Source organism: Aureobasidium melanogenum (genome assembly GCF_000721775.1).
Source record: "Aureobasidium melanogenum CBS 110374 unplaced genomic scaffold scaffold_5, whole genome shotgun sequence".
NCBI classification, from domain to species: Eukaryota; Fungi; Ascomycota; class Dothideomycetes; order Dothideales; family Saccotheciaceae; genus Aureobasidium; species Aureobasidium melanogenum.
In genome coordinates, this window is record NW_024470057.1 from 68,199 (window position 1) to 90,611 (window position 22,413).

At 50.5% G+C, this 22,413-nt stretch overlaps 11 protein-coding genes across 11 annotated transcripts; 9 read left to right on the forward strand and 2 right to left on the reverse strand.

Moving 5' to 3' along the window:
* Window positions 1-627: 627 nt before the first annotated feature.
* M437DRAFT_73476 (Aldo/keto reductase) lies at window positions 628-1,608 on the forward strand (the record flags this gene model as incomplete). The annotated part of the gene is made up of 3 exons (XM_041026031.1): window positions 628-702; window positions 760-1,491; window positions 1,537-1,608. The coding sequence occupies 3 exons, from the start codon at window positions 628-630 to the stop codon at window positions 1,606-1,608; spliced, it is 879 nt and encodes a 292-aa protein (XP_040881536.1).
* A 764-nt stretch (window positions 1,609-2,372) lies between these two features.
* On the forward strand, window positions 2,373-3,875 carry M437DRAFT_43335 (glutamate dehydrogenase; the record flags this gene model as incomplete). The annotated part of the gene is made up of 3 exons (XM_041020728.1): window positions 2,373-2,418; window positions 2,490-2,765; window positions 2,824-3,875. 3 exons carry the CDS (start codon window positions 2,373-2,375, stop codon window positions 3,873-3,875), a joined length of 1,374 nt encoding a protein of 457 aa, XP_040881537.1.
* Window positions 3,876-4,181: 306 nt separating this feature from the next.
* M437DRAFT_73478 (FabD/lysophospholipase-like protein) lies at window positions 4,182-5,599 on the forward strand (the record flags this gene model as incomplete). The annotated part of the gene is made up of 2 exons (XM_041026032.1): window positions 4,182-4,261; window positions 4,525-5,599. The coding sequence occupies 2 exons, from the start codon at window positions 4,182-4,184 to the stop codon at window positions 5,597-5,599; spliced, it is 1,155 nt and encodes a 384-aa protein (XP_040881538.1).
* A 1,331-nt stretch (window positions 5,600-6,930) lies between these two features.
* M437DRAFT_43234 (MFS general substrate transporter) lies at window positions 6,931-8,760 on the forward strand (the record flags this gene model as incomplete). The annotated part of the gene is made up of 5 exons (XM_041020708.1): window positions 6,931-7,024; window positions 7,087-7,554; window positions 7,581-7,582; window positions 7,656-8,453; window positions 8,515-8,760. 5 exons carry the CDS (start codon window positions 6,931-6,933, stop codon window positions 8,758-8,760), a joined length of 1,608 nt encoding a protein of 535 aa, XP_040881539.1.
* Window positions 8,761-9,600: 840 nt separating this feature from the next.
* M437DRAFT_43904 (putative zinc-binding alcohol dehydrogenase) lies at window positions 9,601-10,889 on the forward strand (the record flags this gene model as incomplete). The annotated part of the gene is made up of 5 exons (XM_041020825.1): window positions 9,601-9,700; window positions 9,750-9,842; window positions 9,902-9,982; window positions 10,038-10,315; window positions 10,368-10,889. 5 exons carry the CDS (start codon window positions 9,601-9,603, stop codon window positions 10,887-10,889), a joined length of 1,074 nt encoding a protein of 357 aa, XP_040881540.1.
* A 163-nt stretch (window positions 10,890-11,052) lies between these two features.
* Window positions 11,053-12,603, reverse strand: M437DRAFT_64170 (allantoate transport protein; the record flags this gene model as incomplete). The annotated part of the gene is made up of 1 exon (XM_041024374.1): window positions 11,053-12,603. The coding sequence occupies one exon, from the start codon at window positions 12,601-12,603 to the stop codon at window positions 11,053-11,055; it is 1,551 nt and encodes a 516-aa protein (XP_040881541.1).
* A 472-nt stretch (window positions 12,604-13,075) lies between these two features.
* Window positions 13,076-14,189, reverse strand: M437DRAFT_64171 (uncharacterized protein; the record flags this gene model as incomplete). The annotated part of the gene is made up of 2 exons (XM_041024375.1): window positions 13,076-13,474; window positions 13,911-14,189. 2 exons carry the CDS (start codon window positions 14,187-14,189, stop codon window positions 13,076-13,078), a joined length of 678 nt encoding a protein of 225 aa, XP_040881542.1.
* Window positions 14,190-15,272: 1,083 nt separating this feature from the next.
* Window positions 15,273-16,163, forward strand: M437DRAFT_18730 (nucleotide-diphospho-sugar transferase; the record flags this gene model as incomplete). Its single annotated transcript, XM_041018971.1, has 2 exons — window positions 15,273-15,598; window positions 15,650-16,163. Coding segments are annotated over 2 exons (840 nt in total), but the record flags the coding sequence as incomplete, so codon positions are not given.
* Window positions 16,164-16,656: 493 nt separating this feature from the next.
* M437DRAFT_73484 (kinase-like protein) lies at window positions 16,657-18,082 on the forward strand (the record flags this gene model as incomplete). Its single annotated transcript, XM_041026033.1, has 5 exons — window positions 16,657-16,895; window positions 16,940-17,265; window positions 17,354-17,628; window positions 17,681-17,843; window positions 17,898-18,082. 5 exons carry the CDS (start codon window positions 16,657-16,659, stop codon window positions 18,080-18,082), a joined length of 1,188 nt encoding a protein of 395 aa, XP_040881544.1.
* Window positions 18,083-18,246: 164 nt separating this feature from the next.
* Window positions 18,247-19,326, forward strand: M437DRAFT_82539 (uncharacterized protein; the record flags this gene model as incomplete). Its single annotated transcript, XM_041027766.1, has 1 exon — window positions 18,247-19,326. The coding sequence occupies one exon, from the start codon at window positions 18,247-18,249 to the stop codon at window positions 19,324-19,326; it is 1,080 nt and encodes a 359-aa protein (XP_040881545.1).
* Window positions 19,327-20,246: 920 nt separating this feature from the next.
* Window positions 20,247-22,339, forward strand: M437DRAFT_73486 (uncharacterized protein; the record flags this gene model as incomplete). Its single annotated transcript, XM_041026034.1, has 3 exons — window positions 20,247-20,384; window positions 20,440-21,156; window positions 21,551-22,339. The coding sequence occupies 3 exons, from the start codon at window positions 20,247-20,249 to the stop codon at window positions 22,337-22,339; spliced, it is 1,644 nt and encodes a 547-aa protein (XP_040881546.1).
* Between the last annotated feature and the right edge of the window lie 74 nt (window positions 22,340-22,413).

Below are 22,413 nucleotides of genomic sequence, written 5' to 3' on the forward strand. Positions count from 1 at the left end.
GAAGGAGGCGACCGAATCAAACTTAACATGCACAATGATGGATCCAGTCGCGGCAGTGTATCGTGGAATTGAGCCCTGCGAGGGTCTTCGCGCAAAAGAGACCCTGAAGATGCATCTCAGTGGCGTCCTTGGCGGGCCAGTGCTTGCTGCAATTCATAAACCACCAGATCCTCCATAGATTACTGATCTTGAGCCTCTCGACGACCGGAATAGCAGGCAAGAGAGTTGTTAGCTCAGGCTGGTCAGGACAATTGTCTGTTTGTGCAAATGTCCATGTCGAGAGCTTCAGACACAAAACGAGAGAAAGTGCGCAGGAAAGTCGAAACGCGCATCGCATAGCGTAAGACGTCATGTACGATGCGGCTCTGTGCTCAATGCGAAAGCGATGGAAGATCTGACGGAGATTGTTGTCATGCTCTGTCTCAAGTACATGCACTTCTTCCTTGTCAGCGAGCACTTCATAATCAGCTTTCTTGTATAAAGGGATACAAAAATCTTCACATAACACGAATATAATGATGGCACAAAAGACGTACAACCTCGCCAGCCGCGTCAAGGCACGTTCTTCGGTTGCGTCAACTCCAGGTCTAAGCTTACACTGAGCCGCAGCTTAACAATGGTTTGTCCATGCCGCAAATTCACCTCGGCGTATACTTGACATCTGGCAATGAGACGACAAAAGCTACAAAATGGGCACTCGAGGTCTGCAATTACCTATTACTGCTGCTTCTCTAATGCTGACGATGATGGTGCAAACAGGCCGGATACCTTGCTGTTGACAGCGCCCAGATGTACCACAACGAACGCGAGGTTGGCAATGCCATGACGGACTTCCTCAAGTCACCAAACAACATTGCGAATCTCAAGCGCGAGGACATTCACTACACATCAAAGCTTGCGAGCAACAGCGACTACAACACAGCAAGAAAGAGCATCAAGAAGAGCGTGCAAGAGTGTGGCCTGGGGTATATCGACCTCTTTCTCTTGCACAGCCCGTATGGAGGAAAGAAGGCCCGTCTGGAGAGCTGGCGCGCTGTTGAAGACGCCATAATGGATGGTGAGATCAAGATCGGTGGTGTCAGCAACTACGGTGTCCAGCACCTGCAGGAGCTCCTCGACTCGAAACCGCGCATCCCTCCAGCTGTGAACCAGATCGAGGTGCACCCGTTCAACACGCGCACCGACATCACCTCTTTCTGCCAGAAGAACGACATTATGGTCGAGGCATATGCTCCTCTGGCACGCGCTCTACGCATGAAGCACCCCGTCATTGTCGAACTCAGCAAGAAGTATAACTGCAACCCAGGCCAACTGCTGGTGAGATGGTCGGTACAGCATGGCTATGTGCCGCTGCCCAAGAGCGTCAAGAAGGAGCGTATCGTGCAAAACGGCGACATTGGAGGATTCGAGATTGATGAGAGCGACATGGCCAAGATGGACGGACTGGACGAGTATCTGGTGACAGCTAAGGATGAACTGAAGAGGAAAAGAGTCATCTGCCGGGATATTTCGCTGACTTGCCATTGTTTTCTCCAGACTGGGATCCGACGGATGCGCCGTAAATCCCCGCCTGGCACCGCTGTCGGAGTGTTGCTATCTCAAATGTGAGGGAGCCTTATCAGTTGTTGAGGTGCAGGCTTTACTCGATTTCAATTACGCAGCGCGCCGAAAGCCAAGCCGCAGATGCGGCGACATCGTCGCGTGTCAGATCCACGAAAGTGTGGGGGAAGCTTCTGCGGTAGAAATCCGGCTGTGATCGCCGGCCGAGGCATCTCGCCCGAATAAACAATTTCTTGATAGACAAGAGCATTCGCGGCTTGAATTGTCTCCTTCAGCAGATGGTAGTTGCCTATGACAGGATCTGTAGTCATGATCATTCCTTCAAGCCACTCAGATAGCAGTGGAACCCACACTTGAGACGAGAGTGGTGCGAGTTTCCTCGGAAATATGGCGGGCACGAATGCCCCTCCAACTAGGATCCGACATCGGGCAAGTCTGGAAGCGAACGAGAGTTTACCCTGTACAGCGCTAGCCATGTGAACGACAGTTGCTCAACGCGAATGAGAGGCCAGAGGTCGAGAGCCGTGGCGATTTCACCTGTTGCGCGAGCACTTCCGTCTCGTCTCCAAGGACCAAGGGTTCTGCTATGGTGACGCACAGTCCACGAGTGATGCTTTTTCGCCGTCGCGCTGCGTGGGGCTGCATTTGACGGTACACAATTACTTTTCTCAACCCTCGCCGGCCGCCCATAGTCTCCATACCCTGCGACTCTTTATCTATCCGACCTTGCCCTCGATTTATTCTTGACTTTTTTCCCATCCTCATCTCTCCCTCCTACTCTCCTTCACACCTATACTCACAGACCATACACAATGTCGAACCTTCCCTCTGAGCCCGAGTTCGAGCAGGCCTACAAGGGTATGTCTCACCCACCAAGCATTTCAATTGCTTCCCCATCAAGGTTGCCAGAACTGACTTGACTCGCACAGAGCTTGCCTCGACCCTTGAGAACTCGACTCTCTTCGAGAAGAACCCCGAGTACAAGCGTGCTCTCCAGATCGCTGCCGTCCCCGAGCGTGTCATTCAGTTCCGTGTCGTCTGGGAGAACGACAAGAACGAGGTCCAGGTCAACCGTGGTTACCGTGTCCAGTACAACTCTGCCCTCGGTCCTTACAAGGGTGGTCTCCGTCTTCACCCTTCCGTCAACCTTTCCATTCTCAAGTTCTTGGGTTTCGAGCAGATCTTCAAGAATGCTCTTACTGGCCGTGAGTAGTCTTCCAAGGCAAGCAGCAACAGTTTCCAGAGGCTAACAGTCGTCTCCAGTGAACATGGGTGGTGGTAAGGGTGGTGCCGACTTCGACCCCAAGGGCAAGTCTGACAACGAGATCCGTCGCTTCTGCTACGCCTTCATGAAGGAGTTGAGCAGACACATTGGTGCTGACACTGATGTTCCCGCCGGTGACATTGGTGTTGGTGGCCGTGAGGTCGGTTACATGTTCGGTGCCTACAAGTCCATCCGCAACCAGTGGGAGGGTATCCTCACTGGCAAGGGCGGCAACTGGGGTGGTTCTTTGATCCGTCCCGAGGCCACTGGTTACGGTCTCGTCTACTACGTTGAGCACATGATTCAGTACGCCTCTGGCGGCAAGGAGTCGTTCGCCGGCAAGCGCGTTGCCATCTCCGGTTCCGGTAACGTCGCTCAGTACGCCGCCCTCAAGGTCATTGAGCTCGGCGGTACCGTCACCTCGCTCTCCGACTCCAAGGGTGCCATCATCGCTACCAGCGAGAAGGGCTTCACCCCTGAGATCATCAACGTTATTGCCGACCTCAAGCTCAACCGCAAGGCTCTCACCGAGCTGTCCAGCAGCTCCGAGTACAGCAGCCAGTTCAAGTACATTGAGGGTGCCCGTCCCTGGAAGCACTGCGGTAAGGTCGACGTTGCTCTTCCTTCAGCTACCCAGAATGAGGTCTCTGCCGACGAGGCTGAGGCTCTCATCTCGCAGGGTGCCAAGTTCATCGCCGAGGGTTCCAACATGGGTTGCACCCAGGAGGCCATTGACATCTTCGAGGCCTCGAGAAAGGAGAAGAAGGGCTCTGCCATCTGGTACGCCCCTGGCAAGGCCGCCAACGCTGGTGGTGTCGCCGTCTCCGGTCTCGAAATGGCCCAGAACTCGCAGCGCCTGAAGTGGACCACCGAGGAGGTCGACGAGAAGCTCAAGCAGATCATGAAGAACTGCTTCGAGAACGGCCTCGAGACTGCCAAGGAGTACGTTACTCCTGCCGAGGGCGAGTTCCCTTCGCTGGTTGCCGGCAGCAACATCGCTGGCTTCAAGAAGGTCGCTCAGGCCATGCACGACCAGGGTGACTGGTGGTAAATGCATTGCGCATCCCTGCCATTAGTATCCTGTGCTGCTACGAACCAAAAAAAACAAGATTCCCCCTTTTGATACCTGTGTCCTGCACATCAAGCATGGCTTGTATGATTGCAGGACTCTTTTTAGAAACGAAATGTTATGATATCCCTTTTTCTATTACAACCTACCTCGTTTGACTTGGCTGTGTTCTCGTGTTCTTGATGACTGACTCTCGAAGGAGCCCTGAGTGTCTGAGACTGGGGCCTCTGGGGTTGTATATATGTGTGTAGAAAATGGTAAAGCCGAAGGTGGCCGCTGCCCCCAGAAATGAGCAGACGTGGGGAAAGCTGTTGCGCCCGCGGACATGGGTGCGGTGTGCCAGCATCGATCATTCCCTACCTCGGCTTGTGAGGCTTATTCGTCCAAGCTGCCCTCTAACATGTAATTCCCAATTCCGAGTAGCATCATTAACAACGTGATCACTTGCGCCACGTCCATCCATAGCTACGCCGGAGGGAGATGCGCCAGGACAGAGCAGCATACACAACTCTCGCGCGCTCAAGACAATCATCATGAGAGTCACAGCCGGAGGACGCCTCTTCCAGGCTTCGAGGGGAGGAAGATCAAGGACGCACACATCAACACATACGCCAACGCATACATCAACAAGGACATACACATCACGGCCGTCCCGACCGAGAACTGCCCTCTTCTTTCCCGGCCAGGGCGTCCAGCGTGTCGGCATGCTGGACCCCTGGCTGGAGGCCTTCCCATCTACCGTCAAACCAATCCTAGAGGAGATCGACCATACCCTCGCCATCTCTCCCTCTTTGACGTCTCTCATCTCTTCGGGCACTAATGCCGAGCTTACCGCCACTCAGAACGCCCAACCTGCCATCATGGCCACATCCGTCCTGGTCCTACGCATCCTTGAGAAAGAGTTTGGCTTCAACATAAAAGAAACAGTAGATGTGACGCTTGGCCACAGTCTAGGCGAGTTTGCAGCTCTGGTTGCAGCGGGAAACTTGCAATTTGCTTCTGCGCTCAAGATGGTGCGGCGAAGAGGCGAAGTTATGGCCGAATGCTCAGCCTCTACACAAGCTGAGATGGGAATGGTAGCGCTGGTTTGTGAGCCTGATCAACGCGATGCAACCCTTGATGCCATTACCCGCCATCTCGAAAAGAACCCAGACTTGCGCGCCAACGTTGCAAACATCAATTCCAAGACGCAATTTGTGTTGAGTGGAGACATTGCGCATATCAACACGGTGCTGAAACATATCAGCCAGTTTGACAGCCATGACCCTCGGGCAGTGCGGCTGAAGGCAGATAGCCCGTTCCATTCTCCGCTCATGCAGCCTACAGTCGAATTGATGCAGAAACTGCTACGAGAGCCCGGTGCCGTCACTTTCGATCCTCCTAACACCCTCTATTGTATCTCCAACGTAACAGCGAAGCCCTTTTCTTCCGCTGAAGAACTCATCGACCTTGTTGCCCGCTCAGCCGCCGAGCCAGTGCTATGGCACCAAAGCATTGTATTCTTGCATCAACAACACAAAGTCAAGAGGTGGATAGGCATCGGACCAGGCAAGGTAGGCAGAAACCTTGTAGGCAAAGAGGTGGGTATGAAGGGAATCGATGTGAAAGGAGGAGGTGTGTTAGCGCTCACAGACCCAAAGGAGATAGATGAGTTCATGAAGGCATTGGAGGATACCAATAAGGCTGTGGATGAGGATGTGGACTGAGGTTGTAGCTTGCTATTCTAGCAGCGTCGTAGTCTCGTCTATACATCGAGCATTCGAAGGGAATCAATCGCCTCCAGGGTTTGTTTCGTACAACGTCTATTTTATTGTCTGGTGGTCTAGAGTCTTGGCTTCTGTTCTACTGTTCTCTGAATATGCGCCCTACCCCGCCATCAGTCACTTCACCTCCTCCTGAAACTCATCCGCACTGGAGCGTTGCGAACTCAGTCGGATGTCCGAGGGCGGCAGTTCAGATGTGGTAAAAACGACATGGGAGATGCTATCGCAAGACAACATTCTACCACTACCAGCTGAGCCCTAAGTCTAGCACTGCAAGAGACCCAGGGATGTGACGCGCGTAGAAGCTTCATGACCATGGCTCGTCAATCCCGTCATCTCCAACATTTAGGTCAACAGATTGTCCATGCTTCGACAGCAGCTTTACCTTGGTCGCGGTTGCAGAGATGATCCATCAAGGTGTGGGTCATCAAGCTGGCCGTCGTTTCCCTTTACTTCCCTCGTCAGCCGATACATACTCTCTAACTCCATATCCTGAGCTCATCTTAGAGGCGGCAAGTACTAATCAGGAAGTGCCAAGACTGTCGTTTACAAGTGCATCAAGAACGGATCGTTCATCTTCCGGAAGCCACATGCTCTAACAAGGTTCCGTCAAGCATCAAGCCTTATACTTGCGCGAACATATTCGATGTTGTGACTTTGGCCAATCGACGACATATTGATGCTCAAGTCACTGGATCCCTGGGTTTATCGACGCCCCGATGACCCAACAACACTTCACATTATGGCCTTCAGATCCTCCTACAGGACCACGACCTTTCGAGCTCATTAGCTGGATACTAGATCAGCTACCCTGGGTCGTGACCTACGCCATTCACTGGCTATATCTAAACCTTCTTTCAACCTCGCCGCCGGCAGATGTGTTCTTCTCCAATACTTGCCTGGTTCAGTGAGATTCTGCAACTGCCGATCTTGGACTGCTGTTGCTGAAGACAAGTCTAGCCAACAACACGATTGGACACATCTCTGCCGATTTCTTCTTCCTCCAAGTGCCGTTGCATCTATGTCGTAAGGTTCGCGGGGTATAGTTCCAATGCTCGTCGCATGCATGTCAATACCATTCCTTTTCTGGAACTGCCGCCCGATATGATTTGATCGCTTGGTTTGGCTTGACGATCGCTCTGGCTGTGCTGGGAGGTACCCCACACTCGACTCCATGGGGTAGATATAGTCTTGTCAAGACCTCCTTTGACATGCTCACATTGATACTTCTAAACTTGAGCAGAATCAGCATTTGTTATTGATACTCCGTCAAGATGGCTCAAGTCGTATCTGGCGAAAGGCTGCGGGGGACAGCACAAGAGGTGCTGGGAGTTGTGGTCTATCCTGGAACAGAAATCATGACGGACGGTATGTTGAAGCTCGCCTATCTCCTGTGATGCTTGTCTTTGCTCATTGATGTTGTGATATAGTCGCCGATGTTCACTTGAAGCATGCAGGGAAGCACACGCTCGTGCCACAGCCCTCGAATGATCCTAACGATCCGCTGAACTGGAGTCGAGCGTGGAAGTGGCTCACCATGAGCTCCATGGCGCTTTGCACCTTCAACTATGGCGTCGGTCCGTTGTCTCTGGCTCCTCAGGTGCCTTACTATATGAAGGACTTTGATTCGTCGCTGCCAGCAGTCATCAACTTTGTTGGCGTCTCGATCCTGATCCTGGGATTCACGAACTTCATTTGGGTGCCATTGTCCCGTGGCCTGGGCAGGCGGCCAGTTGCAATCATAACCACGCTCATCACCATGGCTTCGTGCATTTGGAGAGCCAGAGCTACCACTTACAACTCGTTCCTCGGTGCCTCTATCCTTTGTGGTATTGGTGCTTCGCCTGGTGAAACTCTAGGCCCAATTATTATCGCTGACATCTCATTTCTCCACGAACGTGGGCGTTGGATGGGACTGTACCAGTGGTCCTTCTGGAGTGGGTTGATGGTCAGTCACTCCCAGTGCTTTTCCTTCGTAAGGTGAACTGACAAGAGATAGATTGGACCGATCCTGGCTGGCGTCACTTCCCAAGACTACGGCTGGCAGAGTTTCTGGTGGGTCACCACTGCCATCTCAGCCTTCACCATCGTATGGATCATGTTCTTCTTGCCTGAGACGAAGTGGGACCGGAGAGGTTCCTCCACGCCGAGCGGCGATGTACCAACCCCAACCAGCGATTCGTCCTTGAAGGAGGACACGATGGTCACCAAGACAGAGAAGATTGATGGAGTTGAGCAAGCCCGTTCAACAGCCCCATACAACGACGATCCCTATGAAGAATGCAGTTCGGGCAAGCCGAACAAAACCCAAATGCTGCCCCTCGTAGGATGGAAAGCGCATGAGCCTGTATTGGAGGCTCTCATCCTGCCCTTCAAGCTAGCACGATTCCCTATCGTTCTCTGGGGCGCCCTTCAGTTTATGCTTTCCGCATCCTGCTATCTCATGATCAACCTCATACAGTCACAAGCCCTTGGCGCTCCCCCATACAATTTCAGTCCTGCAAACGTCGGTTACACGAACCTGGCTTTCTTTGTCGGTGTTTGCATCTCGCTTCTCACGGCTGGTCCGCTCAGTGACTGGGTCTCTCAACGAGCGACCACCCGCAACAATGGCGTCCGAGAGCCTGAGATGCGTTTACCGGCTCTGTTGCCTTTCGCTGTTTGCACCATCATTGGGTCCGTTCTCCTCAGCGTCGGGTTCCAGCACGGATGGCCTTGGGAAGTAGTCGTTATAGTCGGCTTTACCCTCATTGGTATCCAGGTCGCCGCTGTGTCAGGCATCGCCATCACCTACGTTGTGAGTATCACCTCTTACCTTTTCTTTTCTTTCCACCTTACTAACCTTTTTCCTCTGCCAGGTCGATTGTTACAAACCCGCCGCGGGCGAATTTCTTGTCTGTGCCACCGTTTTCAAGAACGTGTGGGGTTATGGAATGAGTAAATTCCTCAATGACTGGATTGTGGAAATTGGTTATGTCGGTCCCCTTATGACTATCGCTGCTTTGAGTCTTGGCTGTATGCTTTTCGGCGCAGTGCCTTTGTACTTTTATGGAAAGAAGCTGAGGGGGTGGTCGGCAGGTAGTTCGGTTCATAATGCTTCTTGAGTGGATAGAGGGAGTTTCTATGGGATCTGATGAATAGATTGGATCTTTGCTTTGAAGTTTTGAGAGGTCTGGTTCATCGAATATTGTTGTGCCATGCTCAACTCCACACAGATTTGCAATATGCAACTCGTAGAGCGGGGTCTTCTGAAGGATTTCTGCTGACTGCATATTCATGCACCCATACACACAATCTCTTGCGAAGGATCATTGGCGCGAAGGATTCAACCATAATCCCAATAACCATCTTTCCAGAATTAGCATGTACCTGGACTTATACCGCGACACTGAAACTCGCTCGTGAAACGATGTAAATGGTATCACCCTGGTCTTGAACTCGTCTGGCGTATCAAGTAGATCGGTTCATCCTCGATATGACAATCCTTTGAGAATCTTCTCGAGCTCAAGAACACGGTCTCGGCTGCTGGAAGCAGAGCTGATGCAACTCGTCTTGTTTCAAGCGCATGGAGATGTGTGTTTCGGCCGACGACCAGACATCTGAACGATTTGAATTGGCTACGTCATCGGCGTTAACGATAAGGGCAAAGTCCACCTTATCATCATGATCAAATCTCTTAACTCCGCTGCAAAGCATCATGACCTTCCTCTACAAGACAATTCATGACCCGCAAGTGACATACTCCGTCGCAATCCGAGGCAAATCTGGACGGCCATAGACTAATCTCCGGCCATGAAAGCTCTAGATTTATGCTTCTGCAGATGAGATCACCAGCTGTTGAAGCTAGGGAAGCTGCGGAATACATAAGAAACAGGCCCCTTTGCTTCTCGAACTGCTCTTGCCCTTCAATTGCAACCAACACATACATCAAATTCATCGCAAATATGTCTGGAACCGATTACAAGTTTGAAGGCTGGCTCGGCCATGATGCCGAGTCCGTCAAGGGCAACATGAAGTGGGGTGAATTCGAGCCCAAGAAGTGGAGTGAGTGGATTGTGTTTGGTCTGGCGGGATTGCGACTGACTATGGCAAGGCGAGGACGACGTCGACATCAAGGTCTCCCACTGTGGTATTTGCGGTTCTGACCTTCACACATTGAAGAGTGGCTGGGGCGAGACACCTTACCGTAAGTTCCTGCTGGCTGCGACGCACGATCTTGGTCGCATTGGCTCACAATCTCCTCAGCTTGCTGTGTTGGCCACGAAATTGTCGGCAAGGCCGTAAAGGTCGGAAGCAACGTCAAGCACGTCAAGGTCGGCGACAGAGGTATGTTTTCCATGAACGACAGTGTCCTGCCAGTTCAATACTAAAATCTCCATAGTCGGTGTCGGCGCCCAATCCCACAGCTGCGGAAAATGCGAGGACTGCAAGAATGGCGAACAGAACCACTGCTTGTACGGCACCAACACATACGGCGACAAGTACAAGGATGGCAGCGGCAAGTCTTACGGTGGTTATGCTACCTACGCTCGTCACCCTGGAAACTTTGTCTTCAAGATTCCCGATGGGCTTGATAGTGCTGAGGCTGCTCCTATGCTTTGTGGTGGTGTCACTGTTTACTCGCCGCTGAAGAACTATGGTTGTGGACCTGGCAAGAAGGTGAGCTTCAAAAATCGGCAAAGATGAAAAGGCCCCTACTAAAACTCGACAGGTCGGTATTGTTGGTGTCGGTGGTCTCGGTCACTTCGGTGTTCTTTTCGCCAAGGCCCTTGGAGCCGACGAGGTTGTCGGTATCTCTCGCAAGGCAAGCAAGAAGGACGAGGTTCTCAAGCTTGGTGCCGACAGATACATCGCTACCGACGACGACAAGGACTGGGCACAAAACAACCGCCGCACTCTTGACTTGATTGTCAGTACCGTTTCCAGCGGAAAGATGCCTCTTGATGGCTACGTCTCCCTGCTGAAGACCAGAGGCACTCTTATCCAGGTCGGAGCTCCTGACGCTGGAGAGCTTCCCAACATCAACGCCTTCACTCTGATCATGAATGGTATCAAGGTCGGCGGTAGCGCTATTGGTCCCCCTGACGAGATCAACGAGATGTTGAAGTTGGCAGCTGACCAGAAGATCCACCCTTGGATTGAGAAGCGCTCCATGAAGGAAGCCAACAAGGCTATTGTCGACATGGAGGCAGGCAAGGCCCGTTACCGTTACGTCCTTTGCAACGACGAGTAAATGCTCGAAAATTAATGACTTGGGAAAGCCCCTTCGTTGGGAAGGAGGATACACCGTTGGAACTTCTGGACCTACATAGATAGATGTAGACGATACAATATGACATGCTTTGGATTATGATCTCTTCAAATGCGTCAATTTCTGGTAGACTCCCATCGATCGCTCACAGAACGTATCGGAAGTGGAGGTTCTCCTTGTCAGTGAGATCTCTGAATGCAAGTCGATCAGCATCTTCATCGAGATCAAGCCCATCTCTTCTCTTGTTCTCGCGCCACATAACGTAGTACAAAGCACAAGAGGCAGCAATGGTGATGCAGTAGAAGATAATCAGCCCAGTCCATAGCTCGGGATAGTGTTTGCGACGAGTCTGACTCTTGATCATCTGCGGGCCGACAATGTTGCCAACACAATAAGCAACAAAGATGGCAGCGGACATGAAACTCTTCTTTGTCGCGCCTGCCACATTCGACATTCCCAAGGCGATGATCAATGAGACGACGGGACCGAAGAAACCGATGATAGAGTAGCCGACCACTGGAGCGGCGGCATGATGTGTCCAGTCTGCTTTCCAGATCAATGCGCAACCGACGATGACTGGCAGACAGCAGAGGACCAGAATAATGACTCTGACGTTTCTGACGTAGAGTGGAATGAAACCAGCCAGCAAGATCCCTAACCAACTAATACCACCAACAGGAAATTGCAGCAGGATGGATTGCAGAGTGTTCCAGCCAAAGGTGCTGACGATCAAAGGTCCAAATCCAGCTACTGCGCCATTGACAGTGTATGCGCAACCCATCATGATGAAGATCAGGTAGACCTTGATATCCAGCAGAGCCTCTTTGATCTGGTACATCTTGATCTCCTTGCACCTCACTCCCGTCTGTCCTTTGCGCAACCTCTCCACAGCAACAATACGCTCTTCTGGCGTTAAGAACCAAGCACTAACCGGCGAATTCGGCACCAAGAAACACCAACCACCAAAGATGATTGTCAGAGCTCCAGCAAGCAGGTAAATATACTGCCAGCGTCTCAAATCACCTCCAGTAATCTGGCCAAAGCCATAATTCAACGCACTTCCAATGATGGTGAAGAGTCCTGTGCCAGAGAACCACCAGGCCTGTCGAAACGTCTGTTCGCGTTGGGTATAATAGCTGGAAACAATGCAAGAAAAGCCAGTAGGAATGATACTTTCCACAAACCCCAGGAAGAATCTTTGGATGAATAGACCACGCCAATCATGTACTGCAGCAGTACACATACAAATGCCGCCCCAGAGCACCACAATGGGACCAAGAATCCTTCCGATATTGAACTTTTGCAGTAAAAAACTCATAGGATACAAACCAGCAAGCATACCGAAATAGAACAACGAAGTCGCCCAACTCAAGCGGTCTGTATTAGTCGTCGGCGGCTTTGTCGAGTGATCGACAACAGTAAGGTGTAGATCTGTGGTCATGCCAAAGAGTACCGCACTACCCAAGATAGCTTTATCGTAGTAGACGAGGCCATAGCCGATGACCATTGCTGGCATAAGAAACAGGTCGATTTTCCTGAGGACGCGACGTTCGAGCGCTGGATCTATTGTTCGTGCTGTTTCGCCGGCGAGGGCGAGGGCTTCATCTTTGGATCCTGATGCATCGGTTGTCGATGTCTCGGCGGAGATTCTGGGTGGTGTTTTCTCCTGCGGTTGAGGTTCTGATGGTCGCGACATTGTTGTTTCGCACCGAGTGCCTGAGGCAAGAAATTCCTTCTTCTGGTGGTGGATGCACAGGTACTCACGACAGCTTAGAGTTACTTCTCAGGGTGGCATGTGATGTATATGTATGTTCACGTATCGTGACTCAAAAGCAGCATGCAAAAATTCTGTTGAATCCTACCTTGGTGGTTGCATGAGCCGTGTTTAGCCAAGCTGCATGAGTGACATCTCAGCCCTGCAAGCCAGCGTTGTCGGAGATGTTTGGAGCTTCGGCTGCTCGGCTAAATCAAGGATGACTCGTATGGCCTCAGGCATTTGGTACAATTGATATTATGCTATTGAACAGACTCGAGAAAAAAATCATATCTGCTCGCAACATGCTTCGATCTGTCACAGCGACGAACATTAGAATTTGTTTCAGTGAGGACTGCATGTGTTCACTAGAATGTCATGCCAAATTTTGGGTTCCGAAAGCATTAACTCCAGTCTAGTTAGACCTGTAGAAGTTGGTTTTCCTCGGATGCATGAACATCGCTGGTGCATAGATCTTGCCATCTCTTTCGACAAGCACTTTTGGCATGTTGTCGTCCGGTGGCTCCTCACCTTTCCAAGATGCCATGGTTCGATCCGGCATCGGACTCACCCAATCGAAGCTCTTTCCGCGCACGAAGAAGCCAAATGGTGCTTCCCTTGTATTCACAGGTCCATTCGCAAAGCCGTCCGGAAATTGTTCCATGTCTCGACCATTGAGTACAAAATTCAGCTCAACTCTGTTCCTCTCGGGATCCTGGAAGATTGGCAGAGGGAGACCGAAGAGCTTGAGACCATGCCAGAGAACGAATGAAGGCAGTGTGGTCTCCGAAGGTATTCGCCGTTCTTGTCTTGACTGAGCTGGTGTATTGCATTCAACAAGTTCCAGCTCGCTCGTCCTTGTGCAGGGGGAGTGTGCCAATAAGGGAGATCCGTGAAGCCGTAGTGCCAATGCTTAAACGGCCTGTCTTCCAACCTTCGCACATCCATCAGAGTGTTGGGGAGTAGCAGGTCTGCAGGCTCTCCGACACCCCACTTCGAGTGTCATCAGGCTTGGGCGATGGTGGCTTGGGATTAATGGGCGAAATCTCTTTCCCAATACACATGGGGCCCCAAGTACCTGTGTCGCTAGGCATTGCTAAGTCGACTTTTTGTGTGCAGTCCGCATACGTGCCCTGAAATTTTGGCATCTATGCCCAGCTAGCACGTTCATGAGATTGTTTTCGCGGCTGGTCTTCACCAAACTTGTCAAACGCATCCAAGATCTGTCCGACGTGCTGAGTTCCACGGACATCCATCTCCAGCTGCCAATAATGGTCAAATTCAGGATACAGTCGGGAGAAAAGCTGCAAAGGTTGCATCATCTGCCGGAACGGCGAGTGCTCGAAAATAGCTGAATACCAGCTATCAAGCATTGTAATATCGGACAAGACAGCCACGTCTCGAAACTCCAGCGGAACGGACTCTTCTGGTATCGATGCGTAGCCAGCATCATCAGAATGTATATGAGCGTCCAAACCCCTTGACGTCAACCAGTGGAAAGACATTTCGCAACCCCTTGATGTCTCCATATTGTGCCCGGGACCATGATTCAAGATCTGATTCCTTTTCAGGCAGAGGGGCTCCACTCGCCAAGTCGAAGGATTCGTCTATGGATTCATTCGTGTTGTGCCAAGTCCTCGGAGAAGAGATGTTAAGATGTCAATTGGTGATCCTCACCTTGGCTCTGTTTGTAGATTGAGATTAATTCTTGGCTCGGACGTGACTCCATCAAGGGTGCACCAGGCTGTCTTAAAGCATGTCAAACACGAAAGAGGAGTGGGGTTGGGAAAGAATGCATGTAACCTGGCAAGAACTACGCTTCAGAGACTGTCTGTACTTTCTCGTTGGCCAAAGGTGAAGGATGCAGGTATAGAAATTCAGCTTGTGCGGCGGTGGATGAATTCGTGTAGGATCAGACCGTCATCTTATCGAATCTCAGATCTACTCCTTCTGGCCAGGCCGCCAGCCAAGCCATCTCAGCCACGTTCTGTTCTTGTTTATTTCCGTCGTTGACTCGTCCTGCACGCGCAATCTCCAATGGCTCATCGTCATATCGGCATGCTTTCTGATCCTCAGATCTTGAGAGCGAGCAAGCGCTGAATAGTCGCATGGCCTGCCAGAACTCTCCGACCGAAAGCGCGTATAGTGGATTGGAACAGGGCCTTCCAGCCAAGAACACCAAACACTTGAACGCCATATTGGAGTGGAGTCGCGCTCAATGCAATATGCCTTCGAAAGACATGTACGATGACCGATTCCAGCGCGGACCAAGGAATCCTTCACTTGCGCCCCAGTGATTTGTCTAGGATAAGTTATGATGCATCCTGAAGGAGCTGCACTTCATGTAGGCTGGATCTTTCGTTCTTGCCTCTCCGACTGATCTCTCCTTCTTTTGTTCATAAGGCCCCATCATGAAATTACTCTCATGCTCAGTGAACGGCACTGTGAAGCGATACGCCATTGCCGTCTGCCTAGTATTTCTACTTGAGATCTGGTACCATGTGTCAAGTCTGTCAACAAAACAACCACAGATACATGTCAACAAGACCCCGTCATCGAATTGTCGCACAGATGAACACTCTATGGACAATGATGCGTTAATTGGTGGACAAAATGCAACGATACTCATGCTTGCCAGGAACAGTGACCTCGATGAAGCTGTGGAAGCACTAACATCGTTTGAGACACAATTCAATCATCGATATCATTATCCAGTTGTCTTCCTTAATGACGAGCCCTGGACTGAGGAGTTCATGCACGGGGTTTCGAGCGTCATTAGTGGGCAGGCCATCTTTGACACCATCTCCTCTGAGATGTGGGGCTATCCAGATCATATCGACCAAGATGCCGCTCGGATACAGATCAAGGAGCAGGGAGATCGGGGAATCGTTCATGCAGGACAAGAAAGCTACCACCATATGTGCCGCTTCTACTCTCTGTCAGATCTCTTACCTCTGGCCCCTCATACACACGACTGACACTCGTGTAGAAAATTCTACGATCACCCTGCGATACAACCATACAAATGGTACTGGCGCATTGAACCTGGTATCTCATTCACTTGTCCCATCAACTTCGATCCTTTCGCATACATGTCACGCGAAAAGAAACGATACGCCTATGCGATTGCACTGCAAGAAGTCGGCTCTACAGTCCGTAGTCTCTACAGAGTCGTCAGCGACTACAAAGACCGCATGAAAATAGCCCCTTCTCGATATTGGGACGCCTTAGTCGACCCATCATGGGCACCTCTTCCGATTCGCTGGCTGTTGCGTCTAGCACCCTATCGCGATGTGTATGGCGACGAATGGAATCTCTGCCACTTCTGGAACAATTTCGAAATTGCAGATTTGGATTTCTTCCGCGAAGACAGGTATAGGCATATGATGGAGCATCTCGACAAGCTTGGAGGCTTTTATTATGAGCGTTGGGGGGATGCTTCTGTGCGGTCTTTCGCAGCGACTTTGTTGTTGAAGGCAGAGGAGATAAATTACTTTGGTGACGATATATGTTATTGTCATGACGACTTTTGCTCACCAGGAACGAATCTGCTTGACGCGCAGACTAGTTGTCCTGTGGAGAAGCCGACCGAGGGAAAAGATTGGAAGGGCGTGTTCAATCGGATGTGTCATGAGAAGTTTAGGGAAGCTGATTTACTATGAGTCCACGCGGAAAGATCACAAGCAGTGACTATATCTGTCTCAATTCATTGCATAGAAGGACGACCAGTTACATTTCACTGCATTCTACCTGTCAGTCCTTAAAATTGGTTGTGTTAATGAGAATTCGCAACAAGCATTCATGAGAGCATAGTTACACTATTTAAGCGCCTTACTTCCTAATTCGAGAAGTTGCAGAAGCTTGGGCCAACCATGCCATGGTAGGTCTGTTCCAGTTCTGGGATCCTTAGAAGCATGAGGACATCAATTTGTAATTTCGCTTCGGCCAGATAAATCACCTCGAATACACATGCTTACGTGCAAGACAATGCTCAGTATGAGTCAAGCTGTTCGGTGGGTAACTGGGCAAGCGCGACGTGTATCTTTCACACCACGAGCCGTTGGATATCAAAACATCAGCGACGCGATCAAGTTTGAGGAGGAAGCAATGCCTGCATTCTCTCAGAAGTTGTACCTTCCCGTTCATCTTGGAGACATCTACCACAACCGCTATCAGATCGTCACAAAACTGGGATATGGCTCGAATTCTACTGTCTGGCTGTGCCTTGATCATGAGTAAGGTTTCGTTGCGTCAGTGGATTGTATCTGACCACAAGCAGGTGCAATTCTTTTGTTGCTCTCAAGATATACACATGTACTTCCTGGGCGTCGCGCGAGCCTCGAGTTCTTGCCGAGCTCGCCAAAGTCAGATCGCAACATCCAGGATCAAAGAAGATTCGTCTCATGCTTGATTCGTTTGAAGTCATAAGTAAAAGCGGCAGTAAACACGTCTGCCTGGTGCATGAGCCTCTCTTGATGAGTCTCCAAAGGTTTCAAGATCTGTTCAAATACAAAGTTCTGCCCACATCACTCTTCAAAATTGCAGTCCAAGATGTACTTTTTGCGCTCGATTTTCTGCATACAGAAGGCCACATGGTTCATACAGGTATATCAAAATTGATGTTCCTGTTGTGGTGTTCATACTGATAAAGACATAGACCTCCAAGCCAGTAACATAATGATGGCTAGCAAAGATTCCAGCATCTTTGAGAAACTCCTTGAAGAAGAGCGAAGCCGCCCAAGTGCACGAAAGATTACCGACGGCTACACAATATATCAGTCTCGGAGTTTCACCCTCGACGAGGTTGTCGCCAATGCTGGGCCACTCTTGTTGACTGACTTTGGAGAAACGCGAACACGAGCCGAGGATTGGCGTGGTCTGATACAACCAGATCCCTTTCGCGCACCCGAAGTCATTTTGAAGATGCCCTGGACAACAAAGACCGATATCTGGAATCTTGGAATCATGGTATGCAACTCTGCCAGATGCGGATCAAGCTCTTATCAATAATGTTTGACAGGCATGGCGTTTGTTCGAGGACCACCTCCTCTTCGAAGACTGTGATAGTGAGGGTAATCATTCCGAAGCCCAATTACTTGCTCACATCACTGCAATCCTTGGCCCAGCCCCTCTGAACTTCGTCAACAGAAGTCCTGACCGAGCTTTATATTGGGATGAAACAGGTAAGCGTCTGGCAATCGCACCTGCGATCAACAAAGGCTGATGCACTTCTATAGGAGAATGGATAGGCAAGGCAGATATCCCTGACGATTCTATCGAGGAATCTGATGAGAGGCTTCTCGACAAAGATTTGAAACAGTTTGCTGCTCTCATGCGAAAGATGCTACAATGGAATCCGGATCATCGCCAGAGCGCAGCAGAGCTGCTGAAAGATGAGTGGTTACTTGATATTTCTGACTAGCGTAGTCTGCAAGAGCCGCTTACGTCACTCAGTGTCTGCCTGGAGGACTTTCTGTTCTCGTCGTTGGAACAAACCACAGGAAGTGTTTCCAAAAGCGACCATTCCAGTCTTCTTAGGCTACATGTACATTCCCCTGAAAATAAGCTTGACAAGGACAACACACCATGGATCACAAACTACCCTACACATTTCACGAGGACGCCTACTGGGCCGCAGAGCCAGAAGAGATAAATCTGTTCGCCGACTTTGTAGTGGCCTGTGCAGAAGGACATATCAGTCCTCTTGCTGCCGCCCAAAGGATCACAAATACTCTAGCGAGTGTGGCGTGGAAGAACAAGGCCGATATCGATTCGACTAACAACTCCAATATTGATTCGCACAATGGAGACAGACCATATCACAATGATATTGAACTTGTTGCCGTTCTGATCGGCAGCTGTATCTCCGCCTTTCCTCCGCACAGTGTAGTGCATATCAGACTCTTCGAGATGGTCAAGAGTTTCTTGAAAGTCCAAAAGAGGGAGATACCAAATCCGCTTCTCAACCGTGCAGGAGAGGTAAGGTGTGAGAACTACCAGTCACTAGATCTAAGGCCATCAATTCCTCTATGGGAAGACCTGCGACGACTATCATTTTTGTCGAGTTGTGAGTGGCTAGCAGAATTCGGTAATCTCTGGACAGGGGTAGAGAAATGTGGCAGCCGAGAACAACAGCGTTGGCGAAACCTGTCGTACTTCTTTGCCCGGCTGGAAGTTGAGGGTATTGAACGTATGGACTGGCATAGTCCGTTGCAACGATTACTTCCAAAGTATTGGAGGATTGATGAGGAGACAGCTGGATGGTCTGGATATCTGGCAGGTCAAGTTCTGGCTGCGGCTCAGTGGTTCGTGCCCAAGGGCCATGCATCGTGGGTCTGGCGAAATTGCTGTAATTGCGAGCAGATGCTCAATAACCACTCACGGCTAAACACTGCCCGAAAAATGGAGGGGGACGCGGCGCTGGACGGTACAGAAGAAGGAACCACTGTGGATAACCAAAGCTTCGGACGGGCAGATGATGAAGCATCAATTGGCCTTGCGCAATCCGAAGGACTGCTGTGGAAGTTAGAGAACTGGAAAGTGTGGAAACTCGCCTTCCAACGGATCGAAGAAAGGGTCAACGACGTGAGGATTCACGCAGTCGTTCGTCGTGAGGCCTCCAAAGCACTGAAAATCATGGAAGACATTGAGGCACATCACAGATGATCTCTAGGTGTCTGGGCTCGTCCAAAAATGCCCAGTCTGTCTCGAAAAGGCTCCTCCTTTCAATATTGATGGATTGACTAATGGTATTCTTTCCAAGGATTTGGCCAGAGGGGTTCGAGCTCCTCGTATCCGGTGTCGCGCAAAAATCACGCCAACGGGGGATCATTGTTCGGTTTTCAGAACTCAGTCTGGCAGGATCCTGTGTTGTCAATCGCTAGATGGCCGAAGGACGACAAAGGAGAACGCTTTGGAGTGTTTGACGCGAAATGAGTCGTGAGGAGGCCAAGAGGGGGCGTTCGTAAACGCGGGGTTTCGGGATTGGTGGCGTCGATATCACTGAATCAGGCCACATCGCCGCGGCTGCCTTGCCATCAACACGCGCTGCCATTAACGAGACATTGACGCCTAGGCTAATTTCCGTGGATGAAGATGGTCCAGAGGACTGAGGCTGCAACAGCTGTGTGGTGCCTGTATGGCTTTCCGAAACCTGGAATCCTCTTTTCAAGCACGGACACGGAAGGATGCATAAGTACCTCGTTCCTTCCTCCTTTAATGTTCGATGTTTACAGCAAAACATCAAACTTTCTTTCATCAAATCGTTGACAACATCGATAATGGCACGAACTTCCATGATGAAAACAGCGGCGCCGGAAGGCGAACAGAATCAAATCGAAACACAACCACCTGCGCCTGTCAAACCTAAGTGGTCGTGGATCAGCGAAGACAAGCTCAACGAAACAACATGTTGCGTAGCAGAAGATGGCAGAATCGTCCTCCCTGGATTTGGCAGGCCCGTCAATGATATGCTCAAACAGAAAATTTATGGATTCGAACACCGAGGCGAGGGTAGTGTGTACAATCGCTGCCCCAATGCACTGCAGGAATGGGGCCCTGAGCCACTTACGGTCCGCGAGCGAAACATGATGCAAGTCATCAATGCGATTACCGACAAACCTGATTGGAGAACAAAGGTCTTTGATGAGACCATTATTGCCAAGTGGAGAGCTGAAGCAGTCACCGAAGAGGGACAAGGTTTTACCGAGAAGATGTTTGATTATGTGAGCTCTACCCATTCGAGTTCACTCTATCAAGATCGTTTACTGACAGAGACAGTGTGTTGCAGAACTTCAGGACAAGGCTGGTCAGCACAAAGAGAACGACTTGACTGCCGTACTGGACTCGGAGTGGGCTGTAGTCAAGTCTGACAGCATTATCTCTACCGAGCTGAAAGAAGAACTCAAGAACGCTGTTGCTCCTCTCGAAGATGTCCCGGCTAGCGCCAAAGACTGGCATCCAGGATCCAACGAACAGGTCCTTGATCTGGTTCATCCCTCTCTGTTTCCGTTGATTTATGGTCGATCAAGGATTCTCCCTACTGGCACTATCAGCCTTGATTATTGTGTTCAGGCGTCTGGCAAGGGCGAGGTTATTCCAAAACCCAGCGAGGACGATTGTAAACTGGGCCAGAAGACACATTGGTTGAGCTATTACGGCGCCGGAACAACCGATTACTGGTCCAACCGCTTTCAATGGCTGCCTAGCGATGTGGTCTTCTCTGAGGACGATGGTGTCAAGATCACGAGTTACATCAATAATCTTCACCCAGTACATCACAAATCTATCTATCCAGTCATCGAAAAATTCATCGCCAAGTCAGTTCCTGCGTGGGACCTCGTACTTTCGTCGTATGTCGATCGAAGTGTTCACGAACTTCGTATCCCTATGACGGGCACAGAATACGAGTTCCCCCTGGGTGAAGATGCCCCTGATCATGTGGGAAGCGAGTTTACCGAAGAGGATGACGAATTCTACGAAGTCAAAGAACAGTGGGTAAGTGCAGCCCTTGCTCTCTACCAAGGGAGATCGAGAAACACGAAGAAGATACAGAATACCCTTGTCCGATTGGGTTATTCCAGGCGTGGAATATGCGACTGGGTACGATAATTTACTTACGACAGCTCCCCCGCAGGCTAGGCCAAGCAATGCGTAGAGCTAAGAGAAAAGACCATGGGCTTCAGATATGTGGCTTCACCGAAAGGCTTCAACTGACTGCCTCTCCTTGGTCATACTCCCTCTCTGCAAACCTTTTTGCGTCTTTCAACCTTGCGATATGCTCACCTTAACAAAGTGAAGCTTGCAGTTGCAGAACTTAGCTTGCGGGAGTGTCGTGCTAGGCTTTTACGAACGCTATGAGAGGAATTTTGCTGACCAACTCTTCAATCAGGTCAGAGACAACCGCGTCCTCGTCAAGCCGGACGCTCTTACCTATAATCCAGTCACTCGTCCTGGAAAGAGCGCGGTGGAGCCTCTCAGTCTTCGCCAACATTTCAAGAAGTCCGGCATTCAAGTCATCGTCAAGCTAGCCAACATCCATCTAGCACCTTCAAATCCCGAATACTCTGGCGGCAGCTGGCACATTGAAGGCAAACTTAACGAGCATATCTGCGCGACAGCTCTCTACTACTACGACAACGAAAACATCACAGAGTCACATCTGGCATTCAGGTCCAAAGTCTCGGTCGACGAGATAACACAACGCGACTATGCCCAAGATGATAATGACGGTGTATGCTACCTCTTTGATGTTGAGCGAAATGGCCCAGGAATTCAAAGGATTGGACAAGTGGCTACAAATGAAGGGCGCCTGTTGGCCTTCCCAAACGTTCTGCAACATCAGGTCCAGCCCTTCAAACTTGTTGACCCCACGAAGGCCGGCCACCGCAAGATCCTCGCTCTTTTCTTGGTCGACCCATTCCATCGTGTCATCAGCACGGCGAATGTGCCACCCCAGCAACGAGAATGGTGGGCTGAAGCCGTTCAAGGACTTGAGTGCAAATTGGACGAGCTGCCTCCGGAGCTACGCAATCAGGTCATGACCGAGGTCGGAGACTTCCCCATCAGTCTAGACGAAGCGAAGAAGTTAAGAGAGGAATTGATGGACGAAAGAAGGGCGTTTGTGCGTGATGTCAATGACATGTATCACGAGGAGGATTTTAGCTTCTGTGAGCATTAAATAAGGAAGACTAAGTTTTCCTGACCTCAAAGTCAAGCGTATAGCGCGATTTGCTGTGGAGCGTCATCGCCGAA